We start from the raw sequence: 19,446 nt of genomic DNA, 5'->3' as shown, positions 1-19,446 counted from the left end.
AGTTGCTCCGCGGCATGTGGGATCTTCCCAGACCAGGGCTCGAACCCTTGTCCCCTGCATTGGCAGGCAGGTTCTCAACCACTGCGCCACCAGGGAAGCCCTCTGCATTCTGTTTTGTAACCTGCTTCTTCACTTAGCATATCTTTGATGTCCTTCCAAATCATTGCGTCTAGATCTACCTTGTTCTTTAATGCTAATTTATTCAAATTTGGTTTGAGCTTACTACGTGCTAGGTGTAGTTCTAGGCACTTGGAACACATCAGAGAACAAGATAGAGATTCCTGCCCTGGTAAAGTTTGCATTCTAGTTACGAGAGGCAGATAATAAACACACTAAGTAAGTCAATTTTATAATATAGTAACTTGTGGTGAGGGCTGTAGGTAGAGCAGAACAGTTAGGAGGGGTCACGGGGCTCAGGTCACAAAGGCCTTGCAGAGCATCCTGAGGACTCGGGCTGTTACCCCGAGAGAGACGGAGATGTCACAGGGTTTTGATAGAAGAATGACTTTCACTGACTTTCACTGACTGCTGGGTTGTGTTTAGACTTTCTGGGAGCAAGAGCAGAAGCTTGGAGACCAATTTGGAAGTAATTTCAGTAAAACCCAAGTGAGAAGTGATGGTGGTGGGATCCAGGTATAGCTGTGCAGGTGGTGAGAAGTGGCCAGATTCTGGATATATTTTGAGGGTAGAGCTGGTAGGATTTCCTCATGTGGAGTTTGTGAGAGGAGAGAGAGAGAGAGAAAAAAAAAATTAAGGATGATTTCAAGGTTTGGAGCCTGAGCCACTGGAAGGCTAGAGATAAGACTGTGGCTTAAGGGCAGATGTTGGGGGAAGAGCATAATGTTCCATTATGAGGATATAACATTTGTCAACTGACTTTTGAATATTCTCTCTCAAGGATCTTCCCAATGCTATGAACGCAGCAGAGATAACGGACAAGCTTGGTTTACATTCCCTCCGCCAGAGAAACTGGTACATTCAGGCTACTTGTGCTACCAGTGGAGATGGGCTTTACGAAGGCCTGGACTGGCTCTCCAACCAGCTCAAAACCCAGAAGTGACGGGCAGCGCTGCGTTCCCTGTGCGTCGTGGCAAAGTCAGCTGGCCTCTGCTGTGTGCGTGTGTGCGTGTGAGGAGCTGAGCGTGGGCGCGTGGCCGGGCGTGGGAGCAGCTTCCCACATGGTGCCTTATACGCCCTCTAAGGAAACCAGTCCTACATGGTACAAACAGCCAGCATTACATTTTATATGCCACCTTCCATTTCCATAGCTTTGGTGACCAGTTTTGCAGTCGACGGAGGAGTCCCGAGGGCTCCCTGGTGCCCGATAGCCAGAGTGGTCTTCGTGGTGGGAAGAAGGGGGAGGGTGGGCCGTGGACTGACTTCCTTTGTGTGGTTCTAGTCCAGGTGTGGGCTCTCTGCATACCTGGGGGTCCTGTCAGACTTGGCATCCTTTCGTAAAAAGGAAGGAACTGTCATTCTTTCCCATCACTGCCAGAGCTAGCAGCTCACTTCTCAGTGCTTTAAAGCAAATGATCCTCAAAGACAAAAAGGCCCTTGCTTACCGCAGATGTTAAGTTGTTAAGATGTTAAGATGTTAAGATCTGAGCTTAAGTTATTTTCCAGCCCAGACACCCTGGTTTAATGTACTTCATTGGGAGGAATCAGTGATCTTTTTTCATTAGAAAAAACCCCCGTAACACTAGACCCCGTAACAGTAGAAATCATCTAGCCCTGCCCTTCCTTGCCTCGTATTTGCCAAATGGAGACCCTTTGGGGGTGGGAACCCAGTGCACGGCCAAGGCTTTTGCTCGCAGGGCCGCTTTAAGGAGGGGAGGCGCCGTTGTGTTTGTGTCCCTACATGGCTGTGTCCTGAGGCTGCTGCCGCCACGCCTCTGCGCTGAGTGTTCTCGCTCCCGGGCTGGAATCGTCACCGTGTACAGTATCTTAGCCCAACTTGCAGTTTAGGTTAGCTGTGTTCCCAGAACCACACACCTGTGAGTTCTGAGAGTTTGTGAGAGAATCAAGAGGTTCATTCGGGGAACGAGACTCCCAGCAGCCGAGTTGGTTGGTGCTAAATTTCGCTATGAAGAATGTCTCGTCCAGACCACTCTCCGTGGCACTGACTCCTTCTTCTGGTTGGCAGCAATGTCTTCCGTGGAAACGTGCTTTATGTTATCCTCAAAATTGTAACAATGGCCTGGAAATGAGCTGGATTCACTCAGTAGTCTAGAGCTCTTTTGCTCAGACACCTGTTGGCCACATTTGTACCTAAGCTGTTCCACGACTACCTTTTAAAATTCCTTTTTCAAAAAAAATCTTCATTTCAGATTACAGAGGAAGAGAATGTAAGATGAATTTTAACAAAAGTAAACCTTGTTTACTGATAACAATGAAGTTGCTCTTACTAGGAAGAAATTTCGTGCCATGATAAATGTGGAGTTTTTTTCCTTAAAACATTGACTTTAAAGAATGTTCCTTGCAATACTGGCAATGAGGTCCAGATTTGATTTTTAACCATGGAGTTAAGTCCTGAGAAAGATTTAGATTGTACGCCTCAAATTGGCAGGGACTGTGTCTTAGACGTTTGTGTTTATGCTTAGTACCGTGTATGTGGTACGGTGCTGTGCCTCATTAAACACTTGTTGATTGGTTGGACAGTAAAGAACTTGCTCTGGAGGAGGAGAGGACAGCCATGTGCTGGATGTCTCGAGCTACTACTTTAAAATCCCTTTCCCTCTCCATCTTAGCAGACTTGCTATTGAAAACTCCCAGGGCACTTGGTACGAAAGGCAGAGCCCGCAGAGGTGCTGTCCCAGCCTTCTGCTTTCAGCAGTGCTCCCCATTCTTACCTTACATGACACTTTCAACTACTGTCTTTCTCTTTCTGTGAATTTGGAGCTGGTTATTTGGGGTTTATGGGGGGGAGCACTTCAGTGTACTGGGTTTGAGCAAAGACTTGGGTCCCTGAAAGCCATGTTCACATCCCAGCTGTGTCCTCACTAGCTGCTTGGCCTCAGGCCTGTTACTCTTTGACTTCATATCTCTGAGCCTCAGTTTGCTTAACTGTTAAATGAGGATAATACCTACCTCATAGGGTTGTGAGACCTTTGTATGCCTTGCCTGGTGTTTCCCTGGGGATATCTTGATGTCTAAGGTGTGAAAAGCAGTGCTGGCCACAAACTGATCAGTATTATTTACAGGAACAGTTAAGTGGGGTGGGATGGGGGGCTATGTTTAATCTTTCCCACTCTATTCACCTAATCCTGCTGAATCCTCTGTCCTTTTCTAACCATGGGAAGTGCTAATAAGACCATTTGGGATGCTTGTTTAAAAAACCATATTGCTGTGTCCCACACTCACTGTTTTTCTTTTTTTTTAAAGTGTGATTTTTAGCATGTTCAGAGAGTTGTGCGACCACCCTACTAATTGTTCATCACCCCCAAAAGAAACCCTGGATCCATGAGCATCCAATGCCTATTCCTCCCTTCCCCACGGCCCCCGGCCACCACTAATTTACTTCCTGTTTCTGTGGATTCACCCATTCTGGGCAGGTGAGGGGTCTGGGGAGCTGGTGGGTGCTTTGGGAAGTGCTGAGGTGCTGTTGGCCTGAACACAGCTTCAGTCCTGAGGCATCAGCCTGATGACAGATGAGGCAGAGCCCCAGGGAAAAGACTGCCCCAGAGTTAGGTGACTGGAATTTATTACCTTGAGAGAGAAAGAGGTGCTTCTAATAATTATGCAGGGACGTGGGGCATAAAAGGGGATGTATGGTTGTCCTATCAGAATGGCGAGAGCTCTGAATCTGGAATCAAAGGCCAAGGCTGAAATTCGAGCTCTGCTCGTTCACTAGCTGGGTTCAACTGGACTCAACCTCTGACTCCCAGTTTCCTTGCCTGGAAAGGAAGTTCCCAGGCTTACCTGGGGTGCAGCTCTGTGTGAATACTAAGAATATGGGGGTAATGGTGGGGGGTCCATGAGTCAATTCTGTATATTGTGGGTCATGTACTTTGATCTATTTAAAATGCCTTAACAGGGCTGAGAATATTTGCATGTGAGTTTCTGAAGACAGGTAGCTTTATACTCCTGTGGAGGTAGATTTCAAGTGAAAGGAAGCATGACATCTTGAAGTGACCTGAGTCCCTTGTCCACGGGTATCTGGAGGTTGTCAAACAGTACACAGAAAATCTGACAATATGCTCTGAGGACCCTTTTTTCTTTTGAAATTTTTGATATTCTTTTCACCCTTTCTGGCAGCAACCTTACTGAGATACATTTCCATAAAGTTCCCCCATTACACTTCGCTGGTTTTATTCGATAGTATCCTCCCAGATTTGTACAACCATCACTGCAGTCAATTTTAGAACATTTTCATCACCTTGAAATGGAACCCTGTAGCCTGTAGCAGTCACTCCCCATTTCTTTCATACCTCTCGGCCGTAGGCCTTTACTAACCACTGGTCTGCGTTCTATCTAGATTTGGTGGGGACCCTTTTTTTTTTTTTTCTTTAAGCGGTACGCAGGCCTCTCACTGCTGTGGCCTCTCCCGTTGCGGAGCACAGGCTCCGGACGCGCAGGCTCAGCGGCATGTTAGATATTCCCGGACCGGGGCATGAACCCGTGTCCCCTGCATCGGCAGGCGAACTCTCAACCACTGTGCCACCAGGGAAGGCCGGTGGGGACACTTTTTAAACTTTGCTTTTTACCACCAGGTGAACTTGGAGGAGTATCACAGTTAAGAACTTTTCTCCTATTTTGATTTTCATTCTTTTACTCTAATGCACGGCATGGGAAGGCTTCTAGGAGGATGCTGTGACCAACACGCAAGCGTTGGAGGGACCCCTGAACTAGGTGACTTCCAAGGTTGTGTCCAAATCCTTAGACCAGCTACTAATTTGATCAGTAAATAGCTTGCTGCAGCTCACTGCCACTAGGTGGTGCTGCTGCGCCACCCCACTGACACGCAGCCCTTGCCGGGGTGGGTCGCCGGGTTCCCAAGTGTGGGAGAATCCATCCTCTTGCTTGGACAGCAAGAGTGACCCAGAAAACTACAGCCAGGGATATGCCTGGAAGAGAAAGACAAAGTAGGCACTCAGAGCACCCAGGAATTGACTGCCAATAATTATAAAGGTGGCCCCGACAATTGTAATCGTGAAGCAGTAATCTCTGCTATTTACTGAGCATACTGGGTACTCTTCTAGGCACTTTGCACACATCATGTCTAATCATCACACCCAGCAAGGCACTTGTATTATATCTGCTTTGCAAAGGGGAAAACCAAGGTTCAAGGATACAAAGTGATTTGCTGGTGGCCACGTGATCATGATTCAAATGCAGGTCTGGGGCACCAGGGCCCATGTCCTTCCAGTACATACTACTGCCGTGGGCTCTGGCCTCCAGAGGTTGCCAGAGGTGGAGGGAAGGCAGCAAAAGTGCCCAGTGGAGACGTCTGGGGAGGGACACAGCAGCACGCGCAGAACTGTGTCAGCTGACACGCCAGGGGAATGAGCGGTGGATGAAGGGGAAGAGCCAGGGCACAGACATGCGCTGAGGCCAGTGGAGACCCAGACCTACCCTGGATGCTGATAATGTTCTTGGGAAGCAAAAGTGATAATCACAGTGTTCTAAAACTGGATTGTGGCGGTGGTTGTGTAACTATAAATTTACTAAGAACCATCCAATTGTTTGCTTACCGTGGGTGAATTGTATGATACATGAATATTCAGTAAAGCTGTACGAAGTTTATAATCAGGAAACCAATAGCGATGAGGGTGCCAACTCGGCAGGTCTCAGCAGTGCTGTAGGCATTTTGAGAAGAGAGGGAGAGTAGCATCTCAGAGTAGAAAGCCTGACCAATGGCTGTCCAGCATCTGCTTGAACGCTTTCAGTGTCAGGGAGCTTAGTACCTCATAAAGCAGCCCATTCTAGCTTGAGATGACTCTCTCTAATCCTTAGAAAGTTGAAATCTATCTCTTAGCCTGTTGTGCAGAATAAACCTCTTTGCGTTGCCATATACCATCTCTTTCAGCGCTTGAGGACAGTCGTTGCATTCCCCCCAAGTCATTTTTATCCTGTATAGAAGTCCCCGAGGTTTTTCATAGGACAAGATTTCCAGCCTCTCCTGTTCTCCTAGTGGCTCTCCCTGCCATACTTGCTTTGATCTGTCAGCATCCTTCCTAAAATGCGGGGCCAGTGGTGGGCCCGATATTCTGCAGATGCCAGCCCAGTACTATGGTTAACAGATTGGATCCTAGAGTTAAGGCTCTCTGGATTCAAATCCTCACTCCACTACAGGCCAGCTGTATGACCATGGTTAAAAGTACAAACTTCTCTGAGCCTCAGTGTCTCCGTCTGAATTATTGTCAGGGTGGTGCTGACTCTCATTTTCTGAGGGGTTCTGCTGTCCAACCCCTTTAGGTGGGCTTGGCCTGGCTTGGTGATGGCTAGAGTAAAGGACAGCAATCCAAAATAGCAAGCTGTCACAACTGCTAATCAGCCCAGTGGATACACACAAACCAATAGGGGAAGGGGATCTGCCATCTCTGCCTACAGGGCTTTCCTCCCAAGGAGCTTTGGTCCCTGGTAGAGGGGGTGTGGCGATGGGGAAGGAGTGGCGACCAACATCAGCTGATGGGCCCGACTCAGACGCTCAAGGAGTTGCTTCCTTACATATTTGTAACTCCCTTCTTTTTCTTTCCTCAACATTTTTATTTGAAAATTTTCAAACATACAGTTGAAAGCAGGATTTAGAAAATCTTCACCTAGATGCAACAATTGTTCACTTTGTTCCATTGGTTCTTTAGATCTCTGTTTATATACACTTCTTTTGCTGATTCATTTGAAAATAACATGCAAACACCATGACTCTTTACCCCTAAAAATGTCAGCCCAGATCTCCTAAACGTGAAGATATTCTGAACATAAACACAAGAGAATTATCACACCTGAGAAAAGCTGTACTCATTTCGTAATATCTCATTTCCAGTTCATATTTAAATTTCCTCAATTGTCTACCAGTTGTCATTTATAGCAGGTTTTTTTTTTCCAAACCAGAATCCAATCAGGTTTTATCCATTACATTTGTTTATTTTTTTAAAATTTTTATTTATTTATTTATTTTTGGCTGCGCTGGGTCTTCATTGCTGCGCGCAGGCTTTCTCTAGTTGTCGCGAGCGGGGGCTATTCTTCGTTGCGGTGCGTGGGCTTCTCATTGTGGTGGCTTCTCTTGTTTCACAGACTCTAGGCACATGGGCTTCAGTAGTTGTGACGCACGGGCTTACTTGCTCGGTGGCATGTGGGATATTCCCAGACCAGGGCTCGAACCCGTGTTGCCTGCATTGGCAGGCAGATTCTTAACCACTGAGCCACCAGGGAAGTCCCTGTTTATGTTTCTTTAATCTTTTTTAAGCTGTAGCAGTCTGTCCACCTATTTCTTTTTTCTTGGCTTTTTTTTTTTTTTTTTTTGGCTATGCCGTGCGACCTGCGGGATCTTAGTTCCCCAACTAGGGATCGAACCTATGCCCCCTGCAGTAGAAGCATGGAGTCCTAACCACTGGACCGCCAGGGAAGTCCCCATGGCATTGTTTTCAAGAGAGTGTCTTCTTAATCTCACCCTTTATCCACTGCACAAACCCCTCTCGCAAACAACCCCCAGGGTGGGGCTCACCGGACAATGTGTTGCTCCACAATTTAGTTATTGTTATTCCAGCCCTTTGCAATGCATTCACTTGAGTAAGAGGACACCACACTGAGACCCCTAGGCTGGGTCTGCATAATTCAGCCTTAGTCAGGTCAATGGCTCCATTTGGTTGAAATCTAACTTGATTCACTGCTCACCTCCCCCTGAGGGTCCCAGGAATGTAAACACCCTAATTCTCCCACCACCACTGTTTGTCTCTTATGATGTTGCCCTCAATTCACGGACTCCACACATTATATTTCTGCTCAGTCTTACATACAAACAGACTTTTCCCTCTGCCAGGATGATTGACATCCTTTTTGATCAAAACGATGCAAGAAGTATCAAGAAATCACTCATGTAGGCACAGCACAGTACTGGCATACAGTAAGCACTCAATAAATATGAGCTGTTGTTGCTGGAGCAGTGTGCGCTGGGACCGTTCTTTCTCGAAACTCCTGTGTAGCCGAAGGTTGCCATTGTGCTTTGGCAGATACTTCATGCTAATGTAACACATTAGCTTCTGATCATTTCCAATCTCTTTGTCAGATCTCTTCCATGAACTGCCATGAAGCCACATCCCTCTTCTACATTTGTTCAGCTGCTTTCAGGAACCTCATTAATGACACTTGTCTCTTTTCATTTCTTCTAGGCCCTGGCCCATCATCCCAATCTGTTGGCTTCATTTTTTTTTTTTTTGAATTTTTGAATATTATTTTATTTATTTTTTTATACAGCAGGTTCTTATTAGTTATCCATTTTATACATATTAGTATATATATGTCAATCCCAATCTCCCAATTCATCACACCACCACCACCCTGCCACTTTCCCCCCTTGGTGTCCATACGTTTGTTCTCTACATCTGTGTCTCTATTTCTGCCCTGCAAACTGGTTCATCTGTACCATTTTTCTCAGTTCCACATATATGCGTTAATATACGATATTTGTTTTTCTCTTTCTGACTTACTTCACTCTGTATGACAGTCTCTAGATCCATCCACATCTCTACACTTGACCCAATTTCGTTCCTTTTTATGGCTGAGTAATATTCCATTGTATATATGTACCACTTCTTTATCCATTCATCTGTCGATGGGCATTTAGGTTGCTTCCATGACCTGTATATTGTAAATAGTGCTGCAATGAATACTGGGGTGCGTGTGTCTTTTTGAATTATGGTTTTCTCTGGGTATATGCCCAGTAGTGGGATTGCTGGGTCATATGGTAATTCTATTTTTAGTTTTTTAAGGAACCTCCATACTGTTCTCCATAGTGGCTGTTATCAATTTACATTCCCACCAACAGTGCAAGAGGGTTCCCTTTTCTCCACACCCTCTCCAGCATTTGTTGTTTGTACATTTTCTGATGATGCCCATTCTAACTGGTGTGAGGTGATACCTCATTGTAGTTTTGATTTGCCTTTCTCTAATAATTAGCAATGTTGAGCAGCTTTTCATGTGCTTCTTGGCCATCTGTATGTCTTCTTTGGAGAAATGTCTATTTTGGTCTTCTGCCCATTTTTTGATTGGGTTGTTTGTTTTTTTAATGTTGAGCTGCATGAGCTGTTTATATATTTTGGAGATTAATTCTTTGTCCATCGATTTGTTTGCAAATATTTTCTCCCATTCTGAGCATTGTCTTTTCGTCTTGCTTGTAGTTTTCTTTGCTGTGCAAAAGCTTTTAAGTTTCATTAGGTCCCATTTGTTTATTTTTATTTCCATTCTTCTAGGAGGTGGATCAAAAAAGATCTTGCTGTGATTTATGTCAAAGAGTGTTCTTCCTATATTTTCCTCTAAGAGTTTTACAGTGTCCGGTCTTACATTTAGGTGTCTAATCCATTTTGAGTTTATTTTTGTGTATGGTGTTAGGGAGTGTTCTAATTTCATTCTTTTACATGTAGCTGTCCAGTTTTCCCAGCACCACTTATTGAAGAGACTGTCTTTTCTCCATTGTATATCCTTGCCTCCTTTGTCATAGATTAGCTGACCATAGGTGTGTGGGTTTATCTCTGGACTTCCTATCTTGTTCCATTGATCTGTTTCTGTTTTTGTGCCAGTACCATATTATCTTGATTACTGTAGCTTTGTAGTGTAGTCCGAAGTCAGGGAGTCTGATTCCTCCAGCTCTGTGTTTTTCCCTCAAGACTGTTTTGGCTGTTCGGGGTCTTCTGTGTCTCCATACAAATTTTAAGATTTTTTGTTCTAGTTCTGTAAAAGATGCCACTGATAATTTGATAGGGATTGCATTGAATCTGTAGATTGCTTTGGGTAGTATAGTCATTTTCACAATATTGATTCTTCCAATCCAAGAACATGGTGTATCTCTCCATCTGTTGGTATCAACTTTAATTTCTTTCATCAGTGTCTTACAGTTTTCTGCATACAGGTCTTTTGTCTCCCTAGGTAGGTTTATTCCTAGGTATTTTATTCTTTTTGTCGCAATGGTAAATGGGAGGGTTTCCTTAATTTCTCTTTCTGACCTTTTGTTGTTAGTGTATAGGAATGCAAGAGATTTCTGTGCATTAATTTTGTGTCCTGCAACTTTACCAAATTCATTGATTAGCTCTAGTAGTTTTCTGGTGGCATCTTTAGGATGCTCTATGTATAGTATCATGTCAAGTGCACACAGTGACAGTTTTACTTCTTCTTTTCCAATTTGTATTCCTTTTATTTCTTTTTCTTCTCTGATTGCCGTAGCTAGGACTTCCAAAACTATGTTGAATAATAGTGGCGAGAATGGACATCCTTGTCTTGTTCCTGATCTTAGAGGAAAAGCTTTCAGTTTTTCACCATTGAGAATGATGTTTGCTGTGGGTTTGTCATATATGGCCTTTATGATGTTGAGGTAGGTTCCCTCTATGCCCACTTTCTGGAGAGTTTTTATCATAAATGGGTGTTGAATTTTGTCAAAAGCTTTTTCTGCATCTATTGAGATGATCATACGTTTTTTCTTCCATTTGTTAATATGGTGTATCACATTGATTGGTTTGTGTATATTGAAGAATCCTTGTTTCTCTGGGATAAATCCCACTTCATCATGGTGTATGATGCTTTTAATATGTTGTTGGATTCTGTTTGCTAGTATTTTGTTGAGGATTTTTGCATCTATATTCATCAGTGATACTGGTCTGTAATTTTCTTTTTTTGTAGTATATTTGTCTGGTTTTGGTATCAGGGTGATGGTGGCCTCACAGAATGAGTTTGGTAGTTTTCTTTCCTCTGCAACTTTTTGGAAGAGTTTGAGTAGGATGGGTGTTAGCTCTCCTCTAAGTGTTTGATAGAATTCATCTGTGAAGCCATCTGGTCCTGGACTTTTGTTTGTTGGAAGATTTTTATTTTATTTTATTTTATTTTTAAAATTTATTTATTTATTTATGCTGTGTTGGGTCTTTGTTGCTCTACATGGGCTTTCTCTAGTTGTGGTCAGCGGGGGCTACTCTTCACTGGGGTGTGCGGGCTTCTTATCGCGGTGGCTCCTCTTGTTGCGGAGCACGGGCTCCAGGTGCATGGACTTCAGTAGTTGTGGCACGTGGGCTCAGTAGTTGTGGCACGTGGGCTCAGTAGTTGTGGTGCACGGGCTTAGGTGCTCCACGGCACGTGGGATCTTCCCGGACCAGGGATAGAACCCCTGTCCCCTTCATTAGCAGGCAGATTCTTAACCACTGTGCCACCAGGGAAGTCCTGGAAGATTTTTAATCACAGTTTCAATTTTATTACTTGTGATTGGTCTGTTCATATTTTCTATTTCTTCCTCATTCAGTTTTGGAAGTTTATACTTTTCTAAGAATTTGTCCATTTCTTCCAGGTTGTCCATTTTATTGGCATAGAGTCTCTTTGTATGGTCTCTTAGGGTGCTTTGTATTTTTGCGGTGTCTGTTGTAACTTCTCCTTTTTCATTTCTAATTTTATTGATTTGAGTCCTCTCCCTCTTTTTCTTGATGAGTCTGGCTAATGGTTTATCAATTTTGTTAATCTTCTCAAAGAACCGGTTTTAGTTTTATTGATCTTTGCTATTGTTTTCTTTGTTTCTATTTCATTTATTTCTGCTCTGATCTTTATGATTTCTTTCATTCTGCTAACTTTGGGTTTTGTTCTTCTTTCTCTAGTTCCTTTAGGTGTAAGGTTAGATTGTTTATTTGAGATTTTTCTTGTTTCTTGAGGTAGGCTTGTATTGCTATAAACTTCCCTCTTAGAACTGCTTTTGGTGCATACCACAGGTTTTGGATTGTCGTATTTTCATTGTAATTTGTCTCTAGGTATTTTTTGATTTCCTCTTTGATTTCTTCAGTGATCTCTTGGTTGTTTAGTAACGTATTGTTTAGCCTCCATGTGTTTGTGTTTTTTTAATTTCCCTGTAATTGATTTCTAATCTCATAGTGTTGTGGTTAGAAAGGATGCTTGATATGATTTCAATTTTCTTAAATTTACTGAGACTTGATTTGTAACCCAAGATGTGATCTACCCTGGAGAATGTCCCATGTGTACTTGAGAAGAAAGAGTAATCTGCTGTTTTTGGAAGGCATGTCCTATAAATATCAATTAAATCTATCTGGTCTATTATGTCATTTAAAGCTTGTGTTTCATTGTTAATTTTATGTCTGGATGATCTGTCCATTGGTGTAAGTGAGGTGTTAAAGTCCCCCACTGTTATTGTGTTACTGTCGATTTCCTCTTTTATAGCTGTTAGCAGTTGCTTTATGTATTGAGGTTCTCCTATGTTGGGTGCATATATATTTATAATCGTTATATCTTCTTCTTGGATTGATCCCTTGATCATTATGTAGTGTCCTTCCTTGTCTCTTGTAACATTCTGTATTTTAAAGTCTATTTTATCTGTTATGAGTATTGCTACTCCTGCTTTCTTTTGATTTCCATTTGCATGGAATATCTTTTTCCATCCCCTCACTTTCAGTCTGTATGTGTCCCTAGGTCTAAAGTGGGTCTCTTGTAGACAGCATATATATGGGTCTTGTTTTTGTATCCATCCAGCGAGCCTGTGTCTTTTGGTTGGAGCATTTAGTCCATTCACGTTGAAGGTAATTATCAATATGTATGTTCCTATTAACATTTTTTAAATTGTTACGGGTTTGTTTTTGTAGGTCCTTTTCTTCTCTTGTGTTTCCCACTTAGAGAAGTTCCTTTAGCATTTGTTGTAGAGCTGGTTTGGTGGTGCTGAATTCTCTTAGCGTTTGCTGTCTGTAAAGCTTTTGATTTCTCCATCGAATCTGAATGAGATCCTTGCCAGGTGGAGTAATCTTGGTTGTAGGTTCTTCCCTTTCATCACTTTAAATATATCATGCCACTCCCTTCTGGCTTGTAGAGTTTCTGCTAAGAAATCTGCTGTTAACCTTATGGGGATTCTCTTGTATGTTATTTGTTGTTTTTCCCTTGTTGCTTTCAATAATTTTTCTTTGTCTTTAATTTTTGTCAATTTGATTACTGTGTCCCGGTGTGTTTCTCCTTGGTTTTTCCTGCCTGGGACTCTGTGCTTCCTGGACTTGGGTGGCTATTTCCTTTCCCATATTAGGGAGGTTTTCGACTATAATCCCTTCAAATATTTTCTCTGGTCCTTTCTCTCTTCTCCTTCTGGGACCCCTATAATGCGAATGTTGTTGTGTTTAATGTTGTCCCAGAGGTCTCTTAGGCTATCTTTATTTCTTTTCATTCTTTTTTCTTTATTCTGTTCCGCAGCAGTGAATTCCACCATTCTGTCTTCCAGGTCACTTATCTGTTCTTCTGCCTCAGTTATTCTGCTATTGATTCTTTCTAGTGTAGTTTTCATTTCAGTTATTGTGTTGTTCATCTCTGTTTGATTGTTCTTTAATTCTTCTAGGTCTTTGTTAAACATTTCTTGCATCTTCTCGATCTTTGCCTCCATTCTTTTTCCGAGGTCCTGGATCATCTTCACTATCATTATTCTGAATTCTTTTTCTGGAAGGTTGCCTATCTGCACTTCATTTAGTTGTTTTTCTGGGGTTTTATCTTGTTCCTTCATCTGGTACATAGCCCTCTGCCTTTTCATCTTGTTTATCTTTCTGTGAATGTGATTTTTGTTCCACAGGCTGCAGAATTGTAGTTCTTGCTTCTGCTGTCTGCCCTCTGGTGGATGAGGCTATCTTAGAGGCTTATGGAAGTTTCCTGATGGGAGGGACTGGTGGTGGGTAGAGCTGGCTGTTGCTCTGGTGGGCAGAGGTCAGTAACACTTTAATCCGCTTGTCTGCTGATGTGTGGGGCTGGGTTCCCTCCCTGTTGGTTGTTTGGCCTGAGGCAACCCAACCCTGGAGCATACCTGGCTCTTTGGTGGGGCTAATGGTGGACCCTGGGAGGGCTCACGCCAAGGAGTACTTCCCAGAACTTCTGCTGCCAGTGTCCTTGTCCTCACGGTGAGACAGAGCCACCCCCTGCCTCTGCAGGAGACCCTCCAACGCTAGCAGGTAGGTCTGGTTCATTCTCCCCTGGGGTCACTGCTCCTTCCCCTGGGTCCTGATGTGCACACTACTTTGTGTGTGTCCTCCAAGAGTAGAGTCTCTGTTTCCCCGAGTCCTGTCGAAGTCCTGCAGTTAAATCCCACTAGCCTTCAAAGTCTGATTCTCTAGGAATTCCTCCTCCCGTTGCTGGACCCCCAGGTTGTGAAGCCTGATGTGGGGCTCAGAACCTTCAGTCTAGTGGGTGGACTTCTGTGGTATAAGTGTTCTCCAGTTTGTGAGTCACCCACCCAGCGGTTATGGGATTTGATTTTATTGTGATTGCGCCCCTCCTACCGTCTCATTGTGGCGTCTCCACTGTCTTTGCATGTGGGGTATCTTTTTTGGTGAGTTCCAGTGTCTTCCCGTCGATGATTGTTCAGCAGCTAGTTGTGATTCCGGTGCTCTCATGAGAGGGAGTATGTTGGCTTCATTTTGAATCTTGGATTTTGCCATTGAATGTATCAGTTCTCCCTCCAAGTTTGACTTTCTGCAAATTTGATATCATGACTCATAAGTCATCATCTCAATCACTGATAAGACATATTGAACGAGATTAGGGCATGCCATCAGAAACCTCCCTCTAGCTTGATTCATTCATGTATTTGTATAAATAAATAAATAAACAAATATTTACTGAGCACCTAGAATGTGCTCTGGATTGGGCACTCTTTGATTATTATTTTTTTTAATTTATTTTTTGGCTGTGTTTGGTCTTCGTTGCTGTGCGTGGGCTTTCTCTAGTTGCGGCAAGCTGGAGCTACTCTTCGTTGCAGTGTGCAGGCTTCTCATTGCGGTGGCTTCTCATTGCAGAGCACGGGCTCTAGGTGCGAGGGCCTCAGTAGGTGTGGCGCGTGGGCTCAGTAGTTGCGGCGTGTGGGCTCTAGAGTGCAGGATCAGTAGTTGTGGCACACAGACTTAGTTACTCTGCGGCATGTAGGATCTTTCCGAACCAGGGCTCGAACCTGTGTCCCCTGCGTTGGCAGGCGGATTCTTAACCACTACACCACCAGGGAAGTCCCTGTTTAATTCCTCAGATGTGGATATTCAGCCACCTACAATTTGGTAGTCATACTTTAAACCTAGCCCTTATTCTTCATCTTGCCCATCAGAAATCCTGAAAAATTCTGTCAGGTGCTTTGCTAAAATTAAGTATGCAATTTGTATAGCAATGCCTCCATGTACCAATCTATTAATAAGGAAATGAGGTCAATTTGACCAATTACCCTTAATAAGCCACCTTGGCCACCAGCAACACCTGCCATCTTTGATAAGGGCTCAAAACCTAGCTGACTACAGATCAACAGCAGACATACCAATCTGTAATTTCTGGAATCCATTTTCTCTGTCAAATCTGGGCATCTCCAATTTATCCCCACCCCTCTCAGCCTCCTGATTTCTCAAGATTTACCAGTAGGGGTTCTATAGCATACTGGAAAATTTTCAGATATATTTAGTTGGAATCAAGAGCTCGTGCAAAGCAGCAAGAGTGCTGCATTGGCTATCTTGGGTCCCCATTATTCCATAATCATGTTTGTTAACCTTTCCAGGTTGAATATTATTTTCTTTAACAAAGGAAGTGGAAGAAAATTAGGAGAAATAAGGCTTTAACTTTTTTCAGTGTTTTATTAACATCACATTGTCTGCCTTGGACTGTTATTCTTGCTCTGAAAAAAATTTTAGCTTTTAAAGGCTGCTTTTGTTACATTTACATTTTATTATAAACTCTCATCATTCTGAGATTCAATACTACTACTACTAATATGAATACCACTTAATATTTATTGAATACTTACTGCGTTCTAGGCACTGTGCTAAATGACTTAACACATATTCATCTCATTAGTAAACATTTCTGAAACTATCCATTCTTATAATTTGTCCTTTAGTTTTTCTCATTCGCAGCCTCTTAAAATCTGGGTTTAGCCGTGAGCTCCTGGTGCAACCACTTGCGTTTCTTTTCTTTTTCTTTTTTTTTCACTTATTTATTTTGGCCACACTGCACAGGTTGTGGGATTTTAGTTCCTCAACCAGGGATCGAACCCAGGCCCTTGGCAGTGAGAGTGCGGAGTCCTAACCACTAGACCACCAAGGAATTCCCCACTTGCATTTCTTTAAAAGCTGCGTCTCATTACCCTCTCGTGGATGGGTGGGTCCTGCCTCTGAAGCCAGAATGATCCGGGTTTGGGAGGAGTCCTGCCTTCCAAGACCTGCAGGAGGGGTGGTTCCCTGGGGCTGAAGGGATGATGCAAGGTCACGACTCAGGCTAAATGTTGTCTTTGTAAGAGAAGCGAGAAGCTAAAAATTAACCAAGGAAGGATGCAGAAGATGGAGAGGTAGGTTGAGCATCGAGACCTAGGCCCTAGGATGCAGGGAAAGGGAGTCCAAAGGTTAAAGTTTGGGAAGCTGGGCGTTGTCAGGAAGTGGAGGGACATCATTCCAGATGGGGGCTGTACCGCTGTGAGCCCATCTGTGAAAGTTCATTTTACTAGTCAGCTTGACTGGGCTAGGGGATGCCCAGCTGGTTGGTAAAACGGTGTTTCTGGGTATGTCTGTTGAGGATATTTCCAGAAGGGATTAGCATTTGACTCAGTAGACTGAGTGAAAAAGATTCATCCTCACCGGTGTGGGCTGGCATCATCCATTCTATTGAGGGCTAGAACAGAATAAAAACGTGGAGGAAAGGCGAATTCTTTCTCTTCTTGAGCTAAGACATCCATCTCTCCTGGCCTCGGACATCGGAATCGGAGGTCCTGGTTCTTGGCCTTGGTCTCCAGGACTTACACCAGGCTGACCCTCCTTTGGCCTTCTTTATGCCACCAGCTTTCCTGGTCCTCCAGCTTGCAGACAGCAGATCACAGCACATCTCAGCCTCCATAATTGTGTAAGTCAATTCCCATAATAAATTTCCTCTCATATATCACTCTATATCCTACTGGTTCTATTTCTTTGGAGAACCCCACTGCACCATCATTTCTTCTTTTCAACAATGAGGGTCAGAAATGAGTCCAGAGGAGTGGCTCTCTCTACTATTTCTCAACTTGCTGAGGACTGAGGCCGGCCATAAACAGGTAGAAACTTACAGGACGCTGTACTTTTAGCAGAATGAGTCTTTCTTATGACTTCCCCAGAGCCGAATTTCCTCACCACTCCTGAATCTTGACTCTGTTCCATGCTGTGATTTGCATTAAAAAAATCCTAAAGATATAGCCTCCTTGCTGTGCTGTCAACTCTTGGAGATAAGGGCTCGTTTTTGCAATCCCTTTGTTTTTGTGAAATTGCCTCCTAGGACCTGGCACTGGGTAGGTGTTTAACAAATATTTGGTGAGTTAGTGAATGAAATCAAAGTTCTCTCCTTATGCTCTTCTGGCTGGGTCGTGTAGAGAAAAGTCCCAGGGCGATATCATTTCTAGTTCTTTCTCCTTTAACGACCTTAGAAATTCTCCACAACGGATCCATTCTCAGATGTGAGGATTTCCAGGCAAGTGATTTGCACACAAAGACTGCTCAATATATGTTACTTGTTCGTCTAACTAAAGACCCCAGAAGAGGCTAACGCCCCAAAGGAGCAAATATTTCTCTTTTAGGGCTTCCATTCCAAAGCAAACATCATAGGGATGAGCAGGCAGAAGGCAACCAATAAATACTTGGTGACTAATTAGGGAGTATAAATGTGCAACAGTGGAAATTAGAAAGAAAAAGAGCTGCATTACAGATAGTCAGATGACAAAGTTATCCAGAACAGTAGAATCTACCTCTGTGAGCTCTGGGTGTAGGAGAGGAAGCGTTGGCTGGCGAGGCCGATCTTCCTTGTAATTGGCTTCCATTAGGATAATATTGCAATTAGCCTGGGATATTATAGCAGCTACCTTCTAGTCTTGGGACAAACTCCTGGGGGATTTAAGTTGGGTGGTAAAAGCAGGTTGTCCCAGGAATAAATAACTTCACTGTGAACCACTTCTGAGTCAACCCTTCCCATGTGGCTAACGGATGCACAGCTGTCATTGTAAACTTGACTGGGTCGCTTTGTTTTGTATCAATGACACTTAAACACAAGCTCGAGAATCTGGATGGCCAATTAACAGAACATGGCTCAGGAAATTCGAAGTTTCAAATTTCAGAAAAATCAGTGAGTTTAGACAACTTGAGTATTTTCTCCTCATTAGGGCAGACAGCCTCAGCCTCCAAGTTCTGGCTGACGAGGACTTGCTGTGAAGACAGGCACCAAAGAGAGTAAAAAAGAGCGTTCTCAATTATCTTGTCAGTTATTGAGGTGTTTAAAAACTCCGCCTCACCCCCCTCAACAATCCCACTTAAACAGCTCAATTTCATGTGTTTAATCTGCTGACAGACCCAGGAGAATGGGCTGTCTGGGGATGTCTGGTCTCCCTGGCTGGGGTGCGTATGGTTTGGCAGGTTCAAGGTCCTCTCTGCCTGTGACAGAACCAAGCCACCAATTCTTGCTCTCTGACCCCTCCAACCAGCAGATTTTCACTTCATTCATCCCATCTCATCCACCACACTTCTTCTCTTTCCTCTGTGACAAGAGAGACAGCTGTAGTGCACAGAGTTTTTTGTCAAAGGGTCTGAGCTGGAATCCCTGCCTGGCTCCACTGCCAACTAGTTAGGTTCTAGCCTTCTGAGACTCAGTTTCTCCATCCATAAAATGGGTACAATAATATCCTCCCGAATTACTCAGAAGGTTGCTGGAAAGGAGTGGTGACTATGTGACTGCCCTAAGCTTTAGACAGCTGCCTGGGCGCTGGTTTCTGGCCCACAATCATTACCAGACACTGACTGATGATCAGCAACCCTTAAGATCAGCCCCAGTAGCCTCCGTGTTGATGCAGGGTTCCCTGTAGATGGCACTCTGGCCCTGAGAGTGGTGCTAGTGATAAACCAGGGCAGGTGGGACCACACCCGGGAGTTTGGCAATCCGTGAGTCCAGCCTGGGTTTCCACTTCCTGTACATCCTGAATCTGTGCCCGCACGAAATGTCTCCCACTGCCACCTTTGTCTTCTTGTAGGGCCAGTTATCTGCTAAAACCAGCAGTCCTCTATTTCTCGTTTTCTGCCCTCTCCAGTGGATGGAGCAGTGGGTGTCCCCGGCCTCCTCTGCCCCCGCCTCTCCTACTTGGCCATGCCCTTTGACCCCTGTGAACCCCTGCAGCCCATGATGTGTCTGCAGCTCCTTCGATCCCTTTGGGGCATCTTAGCACTTAGATGACTCCCATGGGCTTCCTTCCCCTGTGACAGAGGCTGCCATCTCTGCTCTTGGAAACGTCCTTGTTCGGACTTCATTTCT

General features: G+C 44.0%; 1 protein-coding gene across 6 annotated transcripts in view; it reads left to right on the top strand.

Moving 5' to 3' along the window:
- The window catches only part of LOC309838508 (ADP-ribosylation factor 2), a 59,136-nt gene that overhangs the window by 11,962 nt on the left and 27,728 nt on the right, over positions 1-19,446 (top strand). For 5 of the 6 annotated variants that reach the window (XM_082679618.1, XM_082679619.1, XM_082679617.1 and 2 more), the window contains one exon: positions 899-2,682. The exons of the other annotated variant lie outside the window; for it this stretch is intronic. In XM_082679618.1, coding sequence (XP_082535744.1) covers positions 899-1,060 — 162 coding nt within the window. In that variant the 3' untranslated portion in view covers positions 1,061-2,682. Of the gene's footprint in view, positions 1-898; positions 2,683-19,446 lie in introns of those variants that run through there. 6 annotated transcript variants of the gene reach the window in all.

This window comes from Grampus griseus, assembly GCF_964374135.1.
Source record: "Grampus griseus genome assembly, chromosome: 20".
NCBI lineage: Eukaryota > Metazoa > Chordata > Mammalia > Artiodactyla > Delphinidae > Grampus > Grampus griseus.
The sequence above is the reverse complement of the archived record's forward strand: the minus strand, read 5'-3'. Positions and strand labels throughout refer to the sequence as shown.